Below are 24,744 nucleotides of genomic sequence, written 5' to 3' on the forward strand. Positions count from 1 at the left end.
CTAGGTGCATCCTATGGGATAGCAGATTTAAGACTTAAATACATTAACACGGCGTGGATACAGCTAATGGCGACAGCAGCCGTTTGTTTACCTGGTGCAACTCACGAACTTACAGGTGCAACTGTCTGCCGTGTTCATACCTGCACAGCAACTTTCACCACATAACCAGGAAGAAAAGCTTTTCAGAAATCGCATGACGCTGACGTCATACAGAATGGGGGCTACAAATACATAGCCTATTGTCAGAAATAACTGACCTGAAAACAAACTGACAGGCACCAGAGCTGCAGAAAATGCATCGCTGTCTCTGCTGTTGCTGCTTCTCTAGTGAAAACTCCGAGAGCGAGGTATGTGATTGAACTGTTTTAAGTTTTGTATAAATGCTGATGGGATTATATAATAGCCTCCCTGGAGTTTAGAGTTCATTACCGATTTGCTTGAGTGAAATTACTGGATTAACCTATTACTACTAGCCTACTTAAATGCAAGCATGGCAGGGACTGCACCCATTATAAACCTTTAATGTATCTGAATCATGCTATAATGATGTCATAGAAACAAATCATTATGAATAATAATAATGATTATTATGATAATTATAAAAAGAATAAAAAATAAATCCCCTAAATCACCATAACGTTATAGTTCTGTCACAAACAAAGTGCAGAGATACAACATAAATGCAGTATGTACAACATGAGACACTGAAATAAATATTTCAGCATGCTCAGTTTATGACAAAGTACTAATTATGGTTTCACATGAACACAAGTGAATATTTAGTGCTTTATGTTTGTCAGTAAAAAAAATAAAAAATGAAATAAAAATTATATTTAAAGAAACGATTCTGCTATTTCAGAGGCAGCCTCTCCTGCAGCCCACAGCATCTGAGCTGAATGAAAGTGCATCAGCCAGGCAGATCCAACCAGCATGCAGTGGTACATCTCTCTAACTGTTTATATCTGTCTGTCAAACCTATACTCCAATGCATGAAACAGTGGATGAATCAGTGCTACACTTGCTCTTTTTTGTGTGTCTGCGTATGTGATTTTTTTTTTTTTTTTTTTTATCTGTACTGAAGCAAAGGCCGTGAGGCGGATTGGCAAGGTGGTGATTAAGCGAGTAGGTGTGCCCGAGTTGGATCAGAGGTTTTCTGACATGGCCGAGACCTTCAATGAACAGCAGGAGCACTTTAACGCCATGGCCCGACACATCAGGAGCCTGCGACAGAGCTGCGGCTGTGTCCATGGTGATACCTTGGCTTTTGCTGAATGCGTGCGCAAGATCAGAGAGGAGCATCGTGAGTGACAGACTAAGAGCTCAAATTCCTGAGTAAAGTTCCCACAGTACCTGTCAGTACAGGCAATGTGATGGCAGGTTATCATGCTGTTGCTGTTCCCTGTGTTTATCTCAGTCTCTCTCTACTTCCAGAAGCCACGCACAGTGTCTGTCTTAAGATGAAGGGCTATGACTTCTCCCTCAGTGTGGTTCCTGTGGGGTTAGAGGGAAAAGGTGAGGAGGAACCACTGCCTCCAAGTCTCAAGTTGGCTCAGGAGGAACTGAGGGGCACTTCTGAGAGCGCCAGAGCCACCATGTCAAGGGGTACTACACTTAAAGAACTGCTCAACTGGCTGCTCCATAGCAGGGATCACATGGCTGAACAAGTTAGGCAGGTAGCACCATCTTACCAGGAGCACGGAAGACTGAAGACAAACCTGGAGGAGAACATGAGGGAAGTGAAGAGGGCGAAGGAGTTGGCAGTGGGATACAGACAACAAGCTGCAGAAGTCCTCACTGAGGCTTCACAGATCGCAAGGTCTTACTCATAGTTTATTTTGAATGCTTTCTTTGAATCCACAAATTACATTTTAAGTTTTGTGTATCTTTACAGTTTTTACACATTCTTTGATACTTATAGAGAAAACACTTTTGTCAACTCTTTTTTTTTTTGATAAACTTGTCAGTTGCAAACCTAGTAAAAGTCACTTTGTGAACATGCACAAGGCTGCCACATATCAGAATCAGTAATCTGTATTCATAACCTCCAACAACATCAGGAATGTTTGGAATGTGACAGAACAGATAATACGACACGTACACACAGAATGCCACTCATGTATGTAAAGATACCAACTGCACACTGTGCTTTGCAGGCCTTTGCAGTGTCTTGTTTAATGTTTGTTACAAGGACATGAAGATTTACGATCATACCTGCCTTTTAAATATTGTATTAAAATGATCAGGAATATAGCAGAGATTTGCACTCACACTCCTACTATAAAATTTGTTTGTGTGAATAATTAAATTTTTCTTTTAGATGTGCAGTTTCACCAACTAACATCAGGGGGCATTGCAGACCTACTTTACTATTGTAACAGCTGGTCTTTGATTCATATTCTTTAAATGTAGTCTGTCTCAGAAATTGTATTTCATGGATAAAGATTGACTAAATCCTAGAATTCCTGAATCAGGTATCCACATAATGAATGCATCACTATTTTTTTTTTAGAATTTTGTACCTGATTAGACACTTTTAGCAAAGCTTTGCCTTGTGGGAAAATTGTAGTCAGGTTGTGTACTGCACTGGACATTTCTTCTATTGAGCCATACAGGACAAGACAGGATACAGTCTCTTACAGCGGCAATGGGAACTCAACTTGAGGTTTGTTGTACTGTTTGTGTCCTTTTGCTATTGTAACATTCAGATGGAGCAGATTTGCTGCTTATTATCCACAAAAGTCCCATTGCATTTATTAACTGATTAAAAACTGAAGCTTCCCAGCGTCTGTTGATGTGAAAGCAAACAAACACATGGTCATATGCCATCTTGATAATTAATTTTGGAAAATCCATTGTTCCAGAGGTCATTGTCAAGTGGTCATGCATTATTTATCTGAGAGAGTACTGCTTTGGCCTTAAGCTTTACAGATTAATTTGGCATTAAGTGTGCAGGATGTGTTGGATAAAACCAGAGAGCATTCAATTAGTCTCATAATGAAAAGGTTCTGTAAATATAACAAGTAAATGAAATTATTTTTTACATATTTAATACAGACACCCTAACTATATGTCTTTGATGATTTTGACTGATTCAGTGTTAGTGTGATAGAATTATTAAAATTAAAATTTATATTTAACTACTTTCATGATTAAAATGTGAATATGTTGTATTTTTAATCAAACGAATCAAGGGTAAATTACAAGACTAAACATCATTAAACTGTAATTCATATGCTGAAGTATATTCTTACGATGCTATAATATTCAATGAATGAATGAATGAATGAATGAATGAATGAATGAATAAATAAATAAATAAATAACTTATTTATATGATTCATTGTCAGTATTTATGGTAGATCACTCTGCTATCAAAGAGCAATGACTGACAGCGACAACCTACCGTGATCGTGGAAATTATTAACATGCAGCCTAGACTCTAATTTGATTGGTTACTGCAGTTGGGGGGTGCGGCAGTTAGATTACATGCCGCTCCCTCATTGGCTCAGGCGTTCAGTTACTCCGGGCAAACCGTGTCCCCCTCGTCTAAGGTAGTCTGAGTGGAGAAAGTAATGAAGATGGAAGGAGCCGATGTTGTTGAATTATTGAGGAGATTTATAGAGTAGAGAACTAATAGCTCTTTACGCGTCTTGTCGGAAGCACAGAGGACAGCGATACCAGGATATTGACAGATAGCATGCCAGTAAGTAAACTTACTTCCCCAGTTTACTTGGTGTCGCGCCTTAGCCGCGCTAGCTAACTAGCTAATATGTAAGCAACCGTAGTGACAGCTCGAAGTCATTCAGCAAGCCGAGACAGAGAGTGTGACGGCAGAGGATAAATTTACAGCCTCTGGCTGATACTGGTTAACAAATACATTGGAAATAACCAGGATGGCAGGGAAAGCTAATGTTTGTCATTGAGCTACCAGTGCATTCAGACAGAATTTCACGTTGTTTAACTGGAAACTGTGTTACCAGTTGTCAGGGTGGTAAACTAGCTGATTAGCAGTGCTCAAGGACAGGTATAGTAATTAGTTAAATGAGCTAGATACCATAACGTAAAACATCAGTCGAGATGAAAAGGCTGTCCAACACGTTAAGTTAACGATGTTTTCATAGCAACCATTTTGCTGCTGTAGAAGACTAATCTAAAGACTTTGTACTCGACTTTAACTGGTGTGTGTGTGTGTGTGTGTGTGTGAGAGAGTGTGTGTATATATATATATATCTGTGTTGTCTGTGAGGACTTTGGTAAGATACTTGTAAAGATCCTCAGGTGATATTCCTCTGTGCATGTGTGTGTCAGTCAGTTTGGCAGTCACTGCAGACTGGTATTTTAGATAATGCGTTGTTAGGATTTTTGTAAATGCTATCATGTGATGCAGCTTTCCTCCGTGCCACTCAGCTATTTGAGGGGTTTCCTGTATGAGGGGGACAGTGTGAAGCTTTGCCGCAGAGCCCCATGGCAGCCCTGCTGTATGACATGAACTCCCTCACTACTGCACATGCTGTCAGAACTTGAAAAACATTTGTTTTACACTCTGTGTCCTTCACAAAGGCTGCGCTCCTGGTGGTGTGCTAGTTGTTGTTTAAATAAGCTCTTACTTGTGGCTTGATTCATTGGTTGTCGTTTGCTTTACATATCCATGCTTGCCTTTGTCATAAGGGAGGTTTTCCCCTTAGCAATAGATGTGTTTGTTGTGTGAGTGATCCTGTACTGTTAAAGTGGTGTCATTCGGGTGTGGATGTGTGTGAGTGCACGCGTAAAAAGTATGCGCAGGCTTGTTAATGTGCGGCGTCTGTGGCTGCTAGTGTCTCAGACCTCTTAATGCTTTTTGACGGGGAAGCCCGGCAGGTCATGGAGCAGGAAGATCACACTGCCTCTGCTGTCATCCAGCATCATAGCTGGAGTCGCCCATGCCTACAGTTTCATGAGCAATTTGAGCAGTGAAAACTGTTTCAATCCCTGCCTCTCTAATTTTTCACCTGCATATGCAAGCAGAGTACAGGTGAAATACAGATGTTAACTTCAAAGCCAAAGTATATTCTTGTAGACTTAGATACCAGTAGATGTAGCATACTTTTACTTCTATGAAAAAAAAGACAGCAAGCTAATTATTTGCTCCAAAAGTGGTATTTGAATGTGAAATTCTAAGGCTGAATATTGATAAATTATGAGAAAGCTATTTAACCGTGACAACAAAAGTTGCTTGCTGTGATAGAGAGAGAAAAGGGGAAGAGAGAATGTTAAAATTGAAAAATTAGTGATATTAATCATTGGTCTCTTCAAGCTCATTTGCTGCAGGAAGATAAGGGAGTTGGATTGGTGAGAGGAGGGACGAAGATGCATCACTGGCTTAGAGGCAACAGAGAAGAGAGCGTAGGCTGCTATAAGAGGATTCCTCCCTGTCAGATCTCTCTATCTGTCTCCCTCAGCAGCAAAAACCACACACACAAACCAGACTCTGTCATGTCTGCTTAGCTCCAGGCAGCCCTCCTGTTTGTGTGTAAAAGAGAAAGAAAGCAGAAGAAAAGCAGAACCCCCCCCCCCCCCCCCCAAAAGCTATAAGCAACCTGCTTATTGAAGAAGACCTGAGGGGAGAGCAAGGTGGGAGGCAATGATGCAACAGGGTTAACCACAGGCCAAGCTAGTCCAAATAAAGAAGATGGCAACAGACAGCGTGAAAAAGATTTGATGTAAACTGAAGAGAGATGTCAAACAAAATGCTAAAGTCTTAGGAATGGACCAGCAGTGTAAATGGCTTTTAGCAGGGCTGGTGAAGCTGTGAGCTCTGGGCATGTTAGAGGCTCTGCCCTTTATGACCACAATTATATAACCAGACTCCACCGTGGACACCCCACAGCTCCTCAAAATAGTTCCCTAACGGCTTTTGCCTCTATTCAAGCTGAAATGAGTGTGTGTAGTCACAGGTTGAGCTTGTTGACTGGCCCTAGGTTGGAGATTCAGGGTGAAGGCAAGTTTCTATAGTTCCTGATTCTGACATTGGTCAGCATGGTTTAACAGTTATTAGTGGTTTGGGTGTGTCTAGAAAAGTTGAGTCAGCTGTGGAAACATGAGCTAGTTTAGGTTCATTTCAGCTCGGCTTATGTGATCTATTTCACAACTCCCCGTCTCCGTATAGCTTTCATTCCTTGAGGGATTAGTAATCAGCCTAACCAGTAGTTTGTGTGGCTTGCACCCTGTATCACAGGAAAAAGCAGCTGGGGCAGCTCTGTTGCTCTCAAAACCACCCACTTCATCTATCTCTCTGCTTTCTTTCTTCCCTCCATTCAGACCTTCATTGTTATTGGCCCACTCACTTCCTGAAAAAAGAGAAGGCTCCAAAGCATGTGTGTAATAGGAAATGAGGTAATCAGCAGGGAGGGATGCATGCGTTTGTGGGTGTCCCCCTGATTCATTCTCACTTGGGCTAGCTTCAATTCTCTCTCTACCAGATTTCCCCGACAGGTATGTTCTCATTTCACCATGGAGCACCGGAGGACACTCTGAGTGTTGATAGTGCCGGTTGCCTGTAGTTTTTGTAATAATCCATGTTAAGACATTGGTGTTGTATTGTGTGTTTGCCTCAGGTGTTTTGTGGTAACTCTGTCAGGACATGCAAGCACACTTACAGCAAGGATTAGGAATGTAAACTCAAATGAGACCTGTTTGTGTTGGAAGAAGTCTTCAGAAGCTCATTTAGACTGCCCGGTGTGTGTGTGTGTGTGTGTGTGTGTGTGTGTGTGTGTGTGAGGGAGAGAATTTAAAGCAGAGGCGTGGGTGTAAATTCATAAGGAACGAACTGTCAACTTTAGCTAGCTCACAGGAACAAGTTTTGTCAAATGAGACATTGAATAAACACACTTGGGCGCACACACACACACACACACACACACACACACACACACACACACACACAGAGACACACACTTGTGCAATGTATGACACATCTTATGTTGCGTCATTCCATCAAGTTGTTAGTTCCATCAGAGCTTTGCATTGGTGAACAACCCAGGGTGCCACAGGCAGGTTACCGAAACACATTGGTTAGACCTATTTCTTGTTAAGATCAGAGAGGGGAGTGTTTATTGTGTGTTTCTCTGAGACTGGGAGGTTGCCAGGGGCAGGGCAGGTAGAAACATAATGAACTCTCCTTATTTATCGACTCTATGGTCTCTCTCTTCTTGAGTTATCCATCCCTTGGGTTGTCATACATTCCTTTTATCCCTCACCTCTGTACACGTCCATTTATCTCGGCCTCTATTCATTTAGCCATTGATCTCTGCTCTATTCATCCTCCTGCTCTCTCTGCCTCTCCCTCTCCTACATTTGTCATGCACTTCTTCATCACTTCCCTGGGTTGTTACTTGTGCCTGTCAAGCCTGCTCAGCCACTTATCCTTAAAACTGGTTTATCCGTGTGTGTGTTTGTGTTGGTCAATGTGGTTGAGCTGCACAGAAGAAGCTCACCAGCACAAGCTCTGGCTTGTATCGATTTCTGTCATGATCTGTGAGTCTGTAGTGACATAGAGATGGCTAACAAATAACATAATTACACTCCCAGGAGAATTAGTTTTCTATTTCCTCCACTATTTGCTTTTGTCTGTCTGCAGTGTGTCAACAGAGCCTAGAAATTCTCAAGACAGAGCATTATGTGCTTTTTGTTCCACTTTCTCTTGGAATGCTGTTTCAGATTGAATCATCTCCATTTTCATGGACAAGTAGCTCCAATTATGGGAATTATGTGTGTTCATCTTAGCTAACATCATCTCACAAAAAGCATTTCATTCAACAGGAAATTTATCAGCAAGTATTTTGGTATGATATTTTCTTCTTTCTTCTAAACTGCAGATAAAAACAACACACAAAAGTTGTGTTTACATTCAGTGTTACTCACCAAAACGCATTGTGTGAACCCTCAAGGTCTGACAAATGTGATGAAAGCATTTCCTTCCTCATAACACATTTTGACACAAAACTTTTTTTTTTTTTTTTAACATTTTGAAACCTACATTGTTTACAACCATGTTTGTTTGCTGGCAGTCTTCATCACTGCCGTTTTTGGCGCATTGCTCTGTTACCACAGCGTGTTGCCACCACCTGTAGATCAGTGGGACAGTGTGAAACCATTGGCAGAGATGTGTATTGCGTCACCCAAATGTGCATGCAAGTGCTTCCTTGTGCCTGTCTACAACAAAAGCAAACAGGGACCTACTGCTCTATAGGGTTACTAGTGGTCAAAAACTCCACAGTAAATAATGTGATGTAAATAATCGATAGCTACAAGCCTACACAGTATGATATTATCTTGCTAATTAGATTAGTAGAAAAAGATTTTCATTTTGTTCAACACATACATAACTGGTGAAAATAACTTAATGGTACATGGTGAAGGCAAGAGATAGAATAGACCACCATGACTGACGCTCCTGTCCAGTCAATGACAGCATGAAATGTTGACTTATTTACCTTTTTTTATTGTGTACAAATCTTAAATGCTGTATTTTGAATCTTAATATTTTTGCACCCTCTACGTGTATCTACCAAAATGATTTTAATAATACAAATAATTTACACTAACTTTGTACCCAAGTGTCCAACCGTTTCTGCTGCTTTTGTGTCACTGCAATTTCTTTCTTGCTTGCTGCTGAGGTAGAAGGCAAATATATCACATGAGTAGGTGGCGTGGCAGGCGGCTGCTGATTTTGGTCTTCAGGTATCTTTTTCTGGATACAGATGATGCAGATGATACAGATGTCTTACCCCAGATGCCAGTGTGGACAGAGTGGATGGGTTGAAAGTGACTCTGTAGGAGGAGAACCCATCCTCTTACAAGACTGACTCATCCACATTCTAATCACAGCCTTTATTTTATTTTTATGTATTCAGTGAGCATGCCATTAAAACGCACATGCTGGCTTTAGACAATGCTGTCCTCCTTGTTTTCTTCACCAGCATGACCTCCACAAAGGACTAATTTCTCTAAATGGAAGCTATTCTGCTTTATAATCCTTCCCCATTTCATGAGTCACTGGCTCCCCTCCCCCCCTTGTCATTTCTGTCATTGGTACAGTCCATAAATAGACACCTGGCTACCATGGAGAGACCAAGCACCAGAATCATACAAAATATAATAAAAGCATTTGGATGTGTGAAAAGACAGATTAGGAGGCAGGGAAGATGGGGAGAGAAAATGATGTTGTGTGGGAGGATGAGCAGAGGGACAGAAGAGGCTAAGCAGGGACAGGGAAGACAAAAAACAACCAGAAACATATACATACATTATGCATACATAAATAGAGTAAATCTTGAGTATATACAGTTTGCATGCCATCGGGTTAGAGGGTATTTGTTTGAGTTCACTTCCAGAACATGTTTGAAATATTTTCTTTCACAGGCAGCCTGTTCATCAGCTGAAAATCTAATACTTTTTAAGGTGTGTGTGTGTGTGTGTGTGTGTGTGTGTGTGTGTGTGTGTGTGTGTGTGTGTGTGTGTGTGTGTGTGTGTGTGTGTGTGTGTGTGTGTGTACACGTGTTCCACCAAGTGACATGCTGGAAGTGGAAGAGTTTTGAAAGGTGAAATTAAGCTATCTTCAGCCCAAATCTAAGCACATGTTGTGTGCACATAGAAGGACTTCTTCCTCTTTCTCTTTTTTTATTTTATTTCTCAACTTCTGTTACCAGACATACCAAACATGGACTCTTTTTCTGCATTCAACTGCCAATTCAGTCTTGTACTTGCAGTTTCAGAATGCAGACACGACAGAGCACAGACATGGCATACTCCGCAGTGAAAGCAGAAGGCTAGTCGAAAACAGATAATTAATCAGACATGCAAAGAGACGGTGTCGTCCTCCTCCTCCTCAGAAAGCATACTATAGGTCTCTGGTCAGTCTGCTGCATTGTCTTAGCCGTCCATGGTGTCAGTCACAATGCAGAGTTTGTTTAGGTGATGTCAGTACGTGGGAAGACTTAGACTGAAACTACAGGTTATTTTAATTATCATTCAATCTGTAGATTGTTTATTAATTTATTATTTATTTATTCTATAGAATACCAAAGTGAAAGAAGGCCATAACAATTTCCCAGAGCCCAAGGTGACATCTACAATTTGCTTGTAAAGTCTTAATGTCCAAACATAAGGTGTAAAATGACATGAAACAAGATAAAAAACCTTAAAATTGTTACATTTGAGAAGCTGGAACCAGAGAATATTTTTAGCGACTCTAGTCAGTCTAGGAATGGCAATGTTCTGTCCGATGAACGGGCAGTTGACCACTTTGGACCAAACTGAAATAACAACAACTAAAAATAATACAACTATTGTTTGGATAGCTATGAAGATTTGTAGAGATATTTATAGTCCCCTGAGGATAAATCGTAATGACTGGTGATCCCCTGACTTTCCATCTAGCGCCACCAGCAGATATTGGTGAGGACAGTGTGGTTTTCTTCACAATAAGCATTTAACAACCTCTCAGAGCAGCTAGTGGGGCTGTAGACTAAGTCTTGTTGCTTCATAAACAACTAAATCTATTAGTTGTTCATTTCATCACAAGGGATGATTAATTGATTGGGTATGTGCATTGTTTCTTGGTTACATGATTGATTATTCATAAGAGACAAGAAGATAGGGTAACATTGGAGGTTCACTGGAAAAGAGGCTACATGCATACAAGTGGAGTGTCTAGATAAGGGAAAGACAGGAGCCAGGATGCAGACAATATAAGTGCTGGGATGATCGGATGGGACAACCAAAATAACAAGCAGGGATGGAGGAAGCAGAGAATTCATTTCACCATGAGTAAATGTAAGCTAAAGCAGTTAAGAGCCTGTTTTTCTGTCTGTCTCCATTTAAAGACGTCTGAACTGTACAGCCTGTTCAACAAGCATCTAAATCTTGCTGTGCCACAGTTTTTTTTTTTTTTTTTTTTCTCATCAGTGCTTCGACAGTGAAGCCAGCCAGGATTCTCTGTGTGGGTGATTTTCGATATGCCAGCCTGAGTTGAGAATAGGTTAGGTACTTGCTGCAGAGGTGTGTGTCTAGAGAGGAATGAGAGGGAAACGGGAGGAGAGAAGGGGGAAGGAGAGACTTGTGCTTCTTTGTGGAGTATTGACGCCTGGAGCGTGTACATTCACTGTGCACCACTGCCATGGCATTGTTTGCCACTTCTAATAGAAGATTTTTATCAGGATACAAAACAATAGAAGGCTAGCAAACATGAAAAGAGCCTTGTTCAAGCTGTAATTGCTTTTTCGTGTGTGTGTGGTGTGTGAGAGAGAGAGAGACAGAGAGAGAAATTGCTCTATATATTTGTTATGTGTCAATAATTATGACGACTGTGTGTTTATACAGTATGTTTTTCTCTCTTAGGTAGAGGTGACTCCACTGCAGATGAGGGAACATGTTGGCTATGGACCAAGGAGTGGTGGAGGAATGGCTGTCAGAATTTAAGGTACCGCTTTACTGTATGTGTGTATGTGTTTATGTGCATGGGTGCAAAAAAACATTGTTAAAAAGCACGCACCCACGATCAGTGTGCAGTACAATCTCTGCTGCTGCATTTTGGCAGAATGTCCTCCACACATGTAAACAAACAGTCTCTGAAGTGCTTTATTCCCAGAAAATCGCACGCTCCTACTCAAACATGAGCACTCAATGATACTTGACTGCTACCAAAGCCCGGGCTTGGTGAGGTGTAATGAAAGAGCAGATGAGATTTTCCTGTGTGAACATATGATGACCCATCTGTCATCCACTCTCAGTGAAGTTGACCTCTAAATGCAACCAGATCAATGTGACTAGCGGCTTCTTTAGTCTAGAGTTGTTCCAATATTGATACCAGTATCGGAAATGCCTTCGATGCTGCCTAAAATACTGGATCGAATGGGCGAGTATGCAAGTCTATGCACCGACCCAATACCATGTAATGTATTGATAAACTTTATAGTTTCACACCCAAATAAAACAGCAGTTTCCCCAGAAATCATTTCTTCGCCGCTCTGATACAGTAGCCTACGCAGGAAGTTGTGCTGTGCAGCCACTCGCAGCTACTGTTGGAGAGCAGCGAAGAAGAATTGATTTCTGGTAAATGGCTCAGCGTTGGCTGAGGTCATTAATGTGTGGACCGAAGTCTGGGTCCAGACCCAGTTGCTGTCCTATCCGGACCTAATGCCTATAAATGATTGAAAATTATTACATTTTCATGGACTGTTTCTGTTTTAACTTGTGCAGCTTTTCTAGCCTTTAAGGCAGTGGTCACGTGATGCTACTTAGCCAATCATTGCATCAGTGAGTGCCACACACAAACACACACATACACACACACACACACACACAAACACACACACGCACAGTGAGATGAGACGCGTGACAGCCGGAGAAATAAGTCTGAGAACCTCAGCATATGACAGTTTGCAGTAGTAGGCTACAACAGTTTAAATTCTTTTTACATATGTTGTCAAGTATGAAAAGACGCAAAATCAACACTGTAAGCAGATTACTTGATTCTATAAGCAAATGTTTAAAACAGCATTTGTATAAGAATGATTCTGTCCCAAGCTTTTGATCCATATAAGCATTTGATCACTGTAACTGTGATCACCACAAGCGGTTTCCACTGTAAAAAGAGAGATTTTATGGCATTCATGTATTTGCTCAGTATGTTTTACAAAGGGCTTAAGCTGAGCCATGCCTTACAACAATGACATCAATAGTATCACATTCATACAGGTTTAGTAGTACGCTATTAAGTTGTTTTCTCATTGGTATTGGATTGGTATTCTGTAAGGGAAAAAATGACATCTTTACTTTAGACGTTATCATTCTGTCTCTTTGATGTATTGTTACACTGCTTACTCTCGTTGATGTAATATTAGGCAGATTTATTGCCTTAAAATTATATCTGTGTATCCTGGACTTCATAAGTGCCAAGCTTGAACAGATCACATTTAGGCAAATATTTGGCTATTCCATAGTCCCCTCTCAAATGACCATGCTGTGTTATTCTTAGAGTACTGGTTGGCCTTAGGTCAGTACTGTATCAAACTTCAACTGTTTGTGTGTTTTTCAGACCCTCCCTGACAGTGCTGTATCCAACTATGCCGCCTCACTGAAAGACAAAGGTGCTCTGGTCCCAGCGCTCTACAAGGTCATCCGAGAGAACTACAGCGACGTATGTACACACACTGTAATACATTTGTTCATGTAAGCCGACCACACAACACTTTTGAACAACACTTTTAGTATTTTGTCATGTTTCCAGGCCCATGACTGTTTTATACACATAATTATACACACTCCTGATTATCTTATGTTGTTTTTGTCTTACTGTCCTTTTGGTTTATTGATCTGTCTGACTGTCAAACGCATTGTGAATCCCATCCTTACATTATTGAGGAACCATAATTGCCAAATACAAAATTTGATACAGTTGCAGTTGTTGCCTGTGTGTGCATGATTTTTTGGGTTATCTGTTCTCCCCAGTTGCTGGAGCCAGTGTGTCACCAGTTGTTTGAATTTTACCGGAGCGGTGAGCCGCAGCTGCAGCGTTTCACGCTACAGTTCCTGCCAGAGCTCCTGTGGAGCCTCCTGTCTGTCAGCGCAGCCAGAGACCCCCACACCTCCGGCTGCATCGAGGCCCTGCTGCTGGGCATTTACAACCTGGTAGGTGGGAGGATGAAGGTGATTGTGTGTGTATGTGCCTGCATGCGTGTGCGTTAGATTTTCAATACCACATTCTTATGTAACAGCTGATCCTTTTTTATTTATTATCAGTAAAAGAGAGCTGCTGTTAATAACAATAAAACTCTTCCAGTGTGATGAGTGCAAAATAAGGAAAAACACAAAGAAAAAAGTCCTTGATCCAAGTGGGTGTAATCATGCAGTTTCAGAGACTGGGGACTTAACACAACTAAACTGGGATCTGTGTTATTTGTTTTAAACGACATCTTGATGCCCTCTCTGCCTTGCTATACAGCTATGCTTGGGGAGGGACAGAATTTCAATGCACATATACAATATGGATGGGTTGCTTCTTGCAAATGCCATTAAACTTCCCACAGAGAGTTGCCAGCGCTAGTAATTATTAAAGTGTGTTGAGTTCTGTTTTCATCCATTGTGGCTGTGGATGATCTATTTATCAGCAAAGTGCAGTGTCCCCTATCTTCCTCTCTGAATAGCAGAATAGGTCAGCTGTCACTCAACACACTGCTGCCTCCCATTAATCTTTTTGACATTAACATGTCCACAGGGGACACCAAAACCCTGGAGATTGTGCGTGCATTTTCACACAATGTATGCACAAACACACACACACACACACACCAGCAGAATGAGTGGGGAAACGCAGACCCTGAGGTCCACACACAGATGCCCACGCATAACAGATGAGTGTGCTTGAAGAGATAAGCAAACACTCTTCAGAGGTTTATGGCACACACAGGAAAAAAAAGCTTTTGTTTTTTCTTGCCTACAGAAACATTTTTTCTTTGTCTTCCTGTCTTTTTCTTTCACAGGAAATTGTTGATAAAGATGGACAAAGTAAAGTGTTATCTTTTACCGTCCCTTCCCTCTCCAAACCATCAGTGTACCATGAGGTGAGAAACACACACAAGTGCACACAGATCTTTTAATTTGCTTTTGTAGAAATGTTCAATGTAAAAATGTCATCCTCTCACCTCCAGCCTTCAACCATCGGCTCCCTGGCCCTCACAGAAGGGGCTCTAGCCAATCACGGGCTGAGCAGGGTGGTGTACAGCGGGCCACACCTGCAGAGAGAGACCTTCACAGCACAGAACAGGTAGAAAGGCTCGATGGGCGCACTTGTTTAAAGTCTCCAGGCCGGGCGGGGATTTGTCAGCAGGGAGGAGATTGTGCTCGTTTTAAAATGGGCAGGCTGTCAGTCTGCCTGCTTAGAATTGGCAGCAAATGCCAGCCAGCCACCAAAATAGAAACACACACGAAAGAGGATGCGCAATCTGACAAAGAAGCACTGACAAGTTTACTTGCCTGATGTGTTAAAAGAAAAAGGTTATTGACTATTGACGTATTTATGAACTTTTGAACGTCTTATCCTCAGACTGTGGTGATGGTGAGTTTAGCTGCTGCCAATTATTTTATGCATGGTGTGTTTGCTTCAGTGGTGGCCTGCGGCAGCTGTCTTTGTATTGTTGCATTTGAAGTTTTTAGATGTCTGTTAGGGTTTCTTAAATTACTGTAATGAGGCTGTACTGCAGCCAGACTCTGAAGGTCGAAGGTTAAACGCCCTCAACTTTTTTTTCAGTCCTATTTTCTTACACCATTTCAGACTGACTGGCTAGATAATTAAAAATAGGTGACGAATGTTTTATTTTTAGCTTGAAGAATTTTTATGTGACAAAACAAGTCTGGCTGCTTTTTTAAGATCATGCAGAGATAATGTCTCAGTCTCCTTTTTTGGACTGTTTGTATCGACACTGTGGATGGAAGCATAATTGTGTCTGTAAAAGTCTGCTGTATAATGTTATAGGCTTTGGTTTGTCATGTTGTGATGTGGTTGGATGAGAGACATGCTATTTTAAGTGTGTGTTTATGTTGTTGAGATTTGAGGTGCTGACCTTCCTGCTGCTGTGCTACAATGCTGCTCTCAGCTACATGACCTCCACCTCCCTCCAGTCCCTCTGCCAACTCAGCTCCAGGTAAAACACAAACACAAATGCACAGACATCGCACCATATCTCAACCTACAGTAGCAACCCATGGGTCACCTTGTTATGAGGCCTTGAGGAATTAATACGCACACACACACACACACACACACACTTCATACTTTGTGACCTTTTTGTCACTTTCTTCATTGCTGATATTTTTAAGTACACTTCTTACAAACACACACACACACACACAGAGTTTTGCAAGCTCTTGCTTATCTGATCCTCTTATAGACTTTGCTGCCAGCGAGAGCCAAGATACCGCTATTTGGCAAAGAGCTGTGATGTACACACATCCAAGCTCAACCCAGTGATTTTGGTATTCTGCCAACTGCAGCTGAGCATTGGGCTGATAAGCACAGAGCGAAAGAGAAGTCATCAGTTTTGATTTCCCCTCGACAGTTTGCTGTGTATCAGCTGTGTACAGTGTATTTAGCAACTCCTGCAGCTTCAACAGGTGCCACCTCAGTTTTAGTTGATTCCTCTTTGTTGCAACTTGTATGAGACCATTTGAAAATAATTAACCATCTACTGTTTATGCTCCGATGTTATTCAATACTTTTAAGTGTTATTGGTAGTAGATCATGAATAAATCATTATATAGAATTCATTGTATGCAGTATGTGCGTGCGTGCATGCATGTTTATAATCAGCCATTAATTGTTAATTGTTGAGTTTTATATCTGCTTGCCACAGAGAAGTAAATTGCCTTAATGGAAGTGCCGCCAAGCTGCTCAGTGGAGTCGTTTCCCAGCTTGAAGTTTCCCTACTTCACTGATACAAACTTCCCTGTTGGGTTTTTATTGATTGTCCTCCAGGGTGTGTATATGCGGTTACCCACGACAACAGATGCGACGCTACAAAGGCATTAGCACGCGGCTGACAGTCACGTCAGAGTTCCTGGTTCAGCTCATCACGGGCATACACTACGCCTTGTGAGTGTTCACACATGGCTGCACACACAGCCAGACCAACGCAGCACAGCCTCACTGTTTCAACTTTTCATTTGTCATGTCTTACATTTCTACAAGTCTCTGTAATGCCACAACTTTTCTAACACACTCTTCATTTTGAGTCTCAAAAAGGATTAATCTGCTGTCTCAACCAATATCTACCATTGTGTATGTGCCTGTGTGAAGGTGTAATGGGGAAGTTGAACTGGGATCGAAAGCACTGGATGACGTTCTGTATCGAGCCCAGCTAGAGCTGTTCCCTGAGGCTCTACTGGTGGGTACAATGATATTTTCTGCTACTATCACATCTCCCTCTACTCTGTGTCTGTGTGTGTGTGTGTGTGTGTGTGTGTGTGTGTGTGTGTGTGTGTGTGTGTGTGTGTCTCTCTCTCTCTCTCTGAGTGTCTGAGAGAGCATGTGATTAGACGCACATGCTGGCTTGCGGTTTTGATTCATACACGGCACACTATGCTGTATTGTGTTGGTCTGTGTGTGTGTGTGTCAGAGACTGCAAGCAGAGTGTAATCCCACTAGATTATTTACATGCTTTCCTCTCTGCTCCGTTAAGCTTTAATCCTTGAGGTCCAGGGAGTAGGGGATTGAACCTGAGGTCACAGTATTACTACACAAGTCAAGGTGTACTCTTCTACAACAATCAAAACACACAATATTAAGAATGGTGTTGAGTTTAAAAAATATTTTTAAAATAAAGAAACAGCTTTGTGGATAAATGCCATCAACACACACACTCAACTGTGGAAGGGTTCACATATCAAATACGTCCAGTGCGTGTTTGCGCGTTTGCTTGCTGCAGTGGAATGCACCAGGTGGCTGCTAGCTTAGCATAACTTGGTGACGTCTCCCTCATGAGACCAATGTGTTGCAGGCACACAGACAAAAGACATGTTGTGTGGTGATTATGATGCTGTCTACCTCATGTTACCTACTCAGCTGTTACATGATCATTAGCGCAAGTGCTGCTTGAGAATTTCCAGTGAGAGCAGAGGTTATTATATCAGGACTTGTGAAATAGTGTTATATAGAGTTAAGTACAAAGCCTCGTTTGTTTTATCTTATTTCACTAGTCTGTGTAACTCAGTCAGTTTGTGCTAAGCTTTTAGTTTGATCCCTCGGCATAAATCTGGTAGAAATGGGATTATTGATCAGGTGTCATTGGTTCAGTCACATGATCTGAACTTCATTCTGACTTAGAGGTATCAGTAATGCTAATTTTACAGACACTGTGAACTGCGCCAGTGCTTCTACACTTGGATCTATTTTTGCGCTTTTTTGCAACAGAGATGCTATTTTTCTGTAGTTTTACTTGCTACACAGTACTACTATGTTTTCACTGATGCAAATGCCCAGCAGGCAAAACTATAAAAAGACACTTTGTAAGCAAGAGTTTTGGTAATGAGCAGTCAACTGCATAAAACAGCCTTTCTTCTGTGTTTGTCTAAGGTTATGTCATATATCTAAAACTAGAGCTCCACAATGAATCGAAAATCAAAATTGCAATATGGCCGAGTGCAATATTCAAATTGCAGGAGGTGCATTTTTTTCATTTTTTTTGATAAAGATAAACTGTGTCACAACACACCAAAAATAAGCATTGTGGTGCTACACAGATGCCCCGGACTGCAAATCATATTCTCCAGATGTAAGGGAAAATGCGTCTTTGGTATAAGCCCCAACAAAAATCACATCATCATCATTTTTATACTCCTGACAGTGAAAATGAAATGTAAAAATTACCATTCCAACTGAAATCGTGACTCCTATTATGATTGCAATATCTTCCAAAATATTTTTTGCATATCGTTCAACCCTATCTAAAACTGATTCTTCCTTATTCTTTTTCTTCAGTTTTGAAAAATAAAAAAATTTAAATATAATGTCACAACTTGTAGAGTGGCTACTATTCTTCAAATGACCTGAATCGATACAGAAGAGTGTGTTGGAATTGTGACAATGTCTCGTTGTGAACCTAATAAAAATACATAGTAATTTCATTTGAGTTTGTGTTTGCAAGCAACAAAGAATGAAATAATTTGGGCTGGTTGCTAACCTTTGAGTGGGCTAGTTCAGCTTCTCACTGGTGGAGGGCTGTTGTTCTCCAAAATGTTGTAATTAACATTTTTGTTCTGCTTCCCATTGCCCTCAGGTGGGTAATGCCATCAAGTCGTCACTGCACGGCGCAGCACTGAAGAGTAACAACAAGGAGGGTGCACGAAGTATCCAGGTGGAGATCACACCCACCTCCTCCAGGATCTCCCGAAATGCTGTCACCTCCCTCTCTATCAGGGGACACCGCTGGAAGAGACACGGTGAGACGCATACGCAGGGAAAAAAAGCGAGATGTAGGGACATATCTATCAGATGTCAAGTCGCTGGAACATATGAGCTCTCACACACACATTTCACATGTTTCTGTAATCATTTTGCAATCACATTTTTGTGAGGTAATAAAAAAACTAAAAGTTTGTTTGAAGAACAAATCCATGCCAAAAGGAGAGAGCATGAGGTTTAGATCAACTCATTTCACCATATCATTTCACTGTCCTACAGTCACTGTATACAAGTGTTGTCATCTTTCAGCTCCCAAGCCCATAGATCGCATTTCCTCAGCTTGCTAGCCAGTGCTGTCCATCTTCTTAGAATCTCTTCATTCAAAACCATGATTTCCTTTCTGATCTGTTAGGATTTATCCAACTTGATGGCAATACAGAGTCAGGTGAACATTCACAGTTTGAGAGTGCTCAGAGAGATGCAGAGAGATGCAGCCAGACAAAGAGAGAGACAGCGCAGCACATGAGCCTAATTTGACAGATAGGAGAAGACAGGAAACCAGGGAGCAGGTAGTGTATTCATAGTATTATATCGATGAGTTGCAGTGTGCAGTATACACTTTTAATATGTTGTGTTTTATGTAGTTTCTTATCTGTGCCAAAGAAAATATATAATATTTAGATAACCATAGAACAAAGGAAATTTCGCCATCACTGACTCTAAGAAACACACAATAAAAGACAGTCTGTATGTGGTTTAGGAATAAGAGAGCCGCTCTCTTTTCCTAGAGTACAGATGAGGCAGGTAAATTACAGCCTTCAGCTAGTTTAATGAGTGGGTTCCATCTCAAGCCTAATTACCCTTTTTCATCTCATGGATCCTGCTCATTGATGCTCTTATCAGAGCTGCTTGTTTATGCATAGAGCTTTTGTTATGAGCAGATGATGTAGGAAAACACTATTAAATATTAATTCATGTGTCACGGTCAGCGGTGACCTGTATGAAATGTGATTCCATTCAAATACTGTGGTCATATTCATCTCCATATAGCATGTATTTTGACCATGTGTTATGTTCTGATCAATATGATTTTTGTCTTTTTATTTTTCTGCCATTACATTGATTACCTCTGTGTGTCCTGTGTTACTGTGGTCATGTGTGCCTGTGCACATGGCCGTCTTTTTGTTTGTCACGTACGTGTGCATGATGTGTGTTTGTCTTGTCGTGTGTGTGTGTGTGTGTGTGTGTGTGTGTGTGTGTGTGTGTGTGTGTGTGTGTACATATATATATGTCTGTGTATTGTCCCATTACCCCCCACATGCTCCCACACCACCAGAGTCCCAGGAGGTGAGTGTAGACAGTGAGGCTGCGCTGGGGGGCGTGGCTATCCCCGAGATCAGTGTGACAGGCGTGAGCGGCGAGCGAATGCCCAACGGAGACTCCCTAAGGCCACGCTCTGACGGTCGCACCCAGCCCGATGGCGACATGTTGGGCACCACCTCTGAGGTCAGCCTGGACCCCCGAGGTCATGACTCCGGCACACGGGGTCAGGAGGTCAGGAGGCAGAAGTCTGTGAGGCGAATGGTGGAGAATGAGGGTTCTGGGTCGGCCTCCACAGGGAGGAGCCAGTACTAAGGTCCTGCCCCTCCTTCCCCCTGCCCCTCTCCCGGGGTAACCTAGGTAACCGTTTGTGGGGGGCGTGCTCTGAAAAGCTGCATGATGACTTCCCCTTTTACCTTTTTGCACTGGGCTCCACCACCCTCTCTTCGCCTAATTGCACTATTCCTCTCATCTGTCTATCCTGATGTCATTCATTCATTTACTCTCTCCTTTGTGGCTAAAGCTTCCTCATGAAGACCTCCTGCTGAGATTCCTTAAAATCAAATTCATTATTTACGATCTAACTGGATAGCAGATCAATATCCTAATAAAAATGCATAATAATGAAATGTGCTTGGCTTAATCACATAATAAAAAATGATGTGATGTGTTTATGTTGAGCAAAATTAAGTGGCTCCTATTTAAAGCAGAACATCAGTTAAACAAAGACCATAAACAGGTATAGGTATAAAAATAGGTTTATGACAGCACTGGTAACAGAAAGGCCTAATGACCTTGAATCAGAAAGACCAGATATCTCTATTAGCAGTAGCTACTCTTCCAATGTTGTTTAGAGATCTAACTCCTGGGTTTTTACTGGAGGGATCAGTAAGCTTTGTGTCTCTTACAGCACAGCTCGGTACGCCTCGACACGTTACTCCTGGGTTGCACCTGGAGACAGATTACTTCCTTCTGACCGGTAGCTAGGAGCTGAGGAAAGATATGCAGGTCTTTGAATTATCTGAAGCAGAAGCTTGTCACAATGTTACATATGGACTTGAATCGGGCATCTCCCAATGTTGTTCTGAACAGGCTGAATCTGACCATAAAAATGGTGATGATAAAAGAACCTGCATATCAGTCTGTTTACCAGCTGTTTACTGGTGTTCTGTTACAGTGATAGATCAAATCAGAAGTGTGTATTTGTGTGTGGTTGGCTACTCGGATGGGTGTGGATACATGCCTTGAAGAAAGCAGAAAAGCTGTTAATGCGTGTGCGTGTCTTCAGAGTTAGTAAAGAGAAATGTATTTAAGGTGTACTTATCTGTGCCTTTGTTTGCCTTCCTTTACCTTCCCTTTGTGATCTTTCCTAGGCTTATGCTCTTAGACACTGTCCACTCCTGCCTTTGGGAACAAAACATGCATTCCTCTGCCACTGATTATTGTCTCACAGGTGCTGCTGGTTATCCTAACATGTGTGCTGTACTGGAAGTTACAGTGGCAAGATCTTGCTGAGGTTAAAGTGTGAAGGCGCCACCTGCTGGACAGTGAAAGAGCTCCTCTGTCATCCAGCCAAACTTTCATGCAAAGAATACAGAATATATCCTTTTTAAACCATGTATTCTTAATAATTAAAATAAATAAATAAATAATAATAATTTGAATGGATCAGGTGGGCTGGATGACAGATGAGATGGTTGTATTTTTACTAACTTCTGTTTTTCATTTCATTGCTTGTTTTTGTCTCCATCCGTCCGTCTGTCTGTCTCACAGACGCAGTGGATCTGGGTTCCCCGGATGAGCTGATGGATATTTCGGAGGTGGATGAAGGGGTGTGGCCAGGCGGGGTGGGGCCTGACATGACCCCACCCACCATCACTATCAGCAACAGCGTCACCACGTTGAACCTGGGGGCCAAGGCCATGAAGAAGTGTCGGCTCGGCGGGCGCACCAGCAAGGACAAGGAGGCGGGCCCGCTAACAACAGGCCGGGCTGCCAGTGAAAACACAGAGCTGTCTGTCAAGCGACTGACGCTCACCTCCAGCCAATCAGTGCCCAAGGCAGGAGCTCTCACCAGCCTGACGCGCACCGCCAGCGCTGTCTTCTCCCGCTCCTTCGAGCAGGTGGCCAGCGGCAACGCCCCTCCCTCCAGCAACCACAATGCCTCCGAGGCTGGTCGCTACTCATGCAGCCTGCAGGAGGAAGGGCTGGGGTACTTGAGTCCCACGCCAAACCACACGCAGCGGTCTCCCAGCATCAGCGTGCACCTTGGCTCTGACCTTTGAACCCTCTGTGACTCCTGATTACCTGAACCCTCGCCTTGGACCCTGTACCTGTGACCTGGAACTCCAAGCCATGCCAACTGCAAAAGAACCACAAAGACATGAACAAACACTCCCACTGTTTCCTCTGTAACTCCATTTTAACGTCTTTGATTCTGTGTGGTGTAAACCAGCCTGCGGTCCTGCTCCATTCAGATATCCAGAGCACCATCACCGTCGACTCCTCTGGGCCTGATGGAGGCAGGATGTCAGGAATACCACTTCCAGCTTCACTGATTTTTAGTCGTGCACTGTTGCCGTGAAGTCGTGCCAGGACAAAACTGCACTCCCTTGCAGAGCAGCCTGTTGTAAAATGGGTGCACTTAAAACTCTCATTACTAAAAACTGTGTGGAAAAGTATTTGGAAAGTATTTTCATTGGCATTTGTTGCCCTGCATGGCTTGCCCATACATCCATCCTGACCTTGCCCAGGTTTGTCAGAGGGCAGATGTTGAGTATGTGTGAGCATGCTTGAGTGTGTGTACTGTATATGTGTATGTACAATTGTTTTTAGAATAAAGGCTGCTGATTGATACAATGAACAAGGTATGATTCTCCTAGCTGAAACAAGTGTTTCTACTACTTTTTAAAAAATAATACATCCCTTCCCATAGCAATACAAATTTCTCCTATTCAGTGTTTTCCATCTTTTGGGAAGATCACCTAAACTCCCTCTGTACACACTTCTTTTTTTGTCATCAGTTACAGCTATGCTTCTTAAAAGAAAGTCCACATTCTTCCCATAAAACATCAGGAAAAACGACCACAAAATAATCAAGCCAGTGTGATAAGAATCAGTTCTTTATGTTTACATTTGCACAGTATTGTAATCATGATGGAGAAGCAATATTTGTGTCCTTCCCGCTCGCTCCTCTAGCACCTTCCTGAATTGCTGTGTATTTGATGGCAAAAATAAAAATCCAGCTTCTCACAAATGACAAGGATGATTTTGATTTTGGGGACAATGGGTATGTGTGATTTAAGTATTGAATTTTGCACTTGAAGGACAAGTGAGCTGTGTTTTCAACTTTGGTATTTTCTTATGATGAACAAGAGAGATTTGACTCTCAACTGTGGTGTTTTCCTGTGAGAGAGGGGGAGAGATAGATGCTTTGTTGCTCTGTACAGATTTCCATGTCTCTTGCACCTAGCCACAATCCAAAAATTCTAATAAAACCACATGGACTTGCTGTCAACCTACATGCAGGAATATAAAATAGTACAATACCTCTGAGTAAAGTTTTGTTAACTGAAAGTGTAAATGAACCTATTCCTGTGCGTTCTGCAGTGGGACAGCATTTGGGGCAACAAGGCATCCCCCCCCTCCCCTTCAGATCCACCCACCATTCCAGCTGTTTGTAGTACTTTGGTGATGTGTTTCCTGTGCCCCTCCTTGTTGTTCAACACATCATCATGTCACAAGACATGCTGATATTCTTGTACCAAAAAAATAAAATTTAAAATAAATAAATCTCCACCCATCTGCTACATTCGGTGTCCTAAATCAAGTGTTCATGCTGCCCCACCCTCAAGCAAAAGTGTATTCTGTTGTCCGTGTACTAGAGCTGTCGAGTGTCCATGGCTTGATGGGACAATAACAATCATCGTGTTTCTGTATGTGGGTTTACAGAATGTGAATGGGTAAGCTCTTGTTGTACATCATACTGTTGTACTAAAGTTGATTTATATTGGCCTTTTATTTGTCTGAAGATAACTCAACTGCTACAACTTCTGGGAATAAAGTGTTTCTATATTTCACTTGTGTGCTCGGTTATATTTTTCTGTGTCTGCCAGGGAGCATCACCAAACACCTCAAAACATGAATTTCAGGCACTTATGTAAGATATATATAAGATTTTTTACATATGTAGACCTTGTAAGCATATTCATTTTTACCCTGACACATGCCATATGCTAGAGATGACATGTAAATTACTTTGTGGTAATTTTATTAAACACATTTCATTTAGGAATATGGCCCATGTGAGCATAATATAACTGCACTAAAACAGGTAACTACATGCCTGCATTTTGACACTCAGGTCAGGAAACAATGCAGAACACACCTTAGTTATTATTGAATGTCAATGGTTCAGATTTTGCAACATTATTGACACATTTTCAGGGGTTGAGGAAATATTCAGATCCTATACTAAAGTAAAAAGAGCA

At 41.8% G+C, this 24,744-nt stretch overlaps 2 protein-coding genes across 3 annotated transcripts; both read left to right on the forward strand.

The window, feature by feature from the left end:
* The first annotated feature begins 169 nt into the window (after positions 1-169).
* si:ch73-345f18.3 (uncharacterized) lies at positions 170-3,185 on the forward strand. The gene is made up of 4 exons (XM_056398817.1): positions 170-347; positions 860-938; positions 1,082-1,300; positions 1,432-3,185. Exons 1-4 carry the CDS (start codon positions 294-296, stop codon positions 1,827-1,829), a joined length of 750 nt encoding a protein of 249 aa, XP_056254792.1. The 5' UTR covers positions 170-293; the 3' UTR covers positions 1,830-3,185.
* A 354-nt stretch (positions 3,186-3,539) lies between these two features.
* hycc1 (hyccin PI4KA lipid kinase complex subunit 1) lies at positions 3,540-24,333 on the forward strand. Of its 2 annotated transcripts, XM_056399456.1 has the most exons (12): positions 3,540-3,703; positions 11,377-11,458; positions 13,076-13,177; positions 13,489-13,668; positions 14,520-14,600; positions 14,688-14,803; positions 15,585-15,680; positions 16,511-16,627; positions 16,832-16,919; positions 18,810-18,972; positions 20,271-20,614; positions 22,028-22,166. In XM_056399456.1, exons 2-11 carry the CDS (start codon positions 11,408-11,410, stop codon positions 20,567-20,569), a joined length of 1,293 nt encoding a protein of 430 aa, XP_056255431.1. In that variant the 5' UTR covers positions 3,540-3,703; positions 11,377-11,407; the 3' UTR covers positions 20,570-20,614; positions 22,028-22,166. The 2 variants fall into 2 exon arrangements, with proteins under 2 accessions (XP_056255431.1, XP_056255430.1); XM_056399455.1 differs by lacking the exon at positions 20,271-20,614 and having other exon boundaries at positions 22,028-24,333.
* The last annotated feature ends 411 nt before the right edge of the window (positions 24,334-24,744 follow it).

Source organism: Seriola aureovittata, chromosome 16, assembly GCF_021018895.1.
Source record: "Seriola aureovittata isolate HTS-2021-v1 ecotype China chromosome 16, ASM2101889v1, whole genome shotgun sequence".
NCBI lineage: Eukaryota > Metazoa > Chordata > Actinopteri > Carangiformes > Carangidae > Seriola > Seriola aureovittata.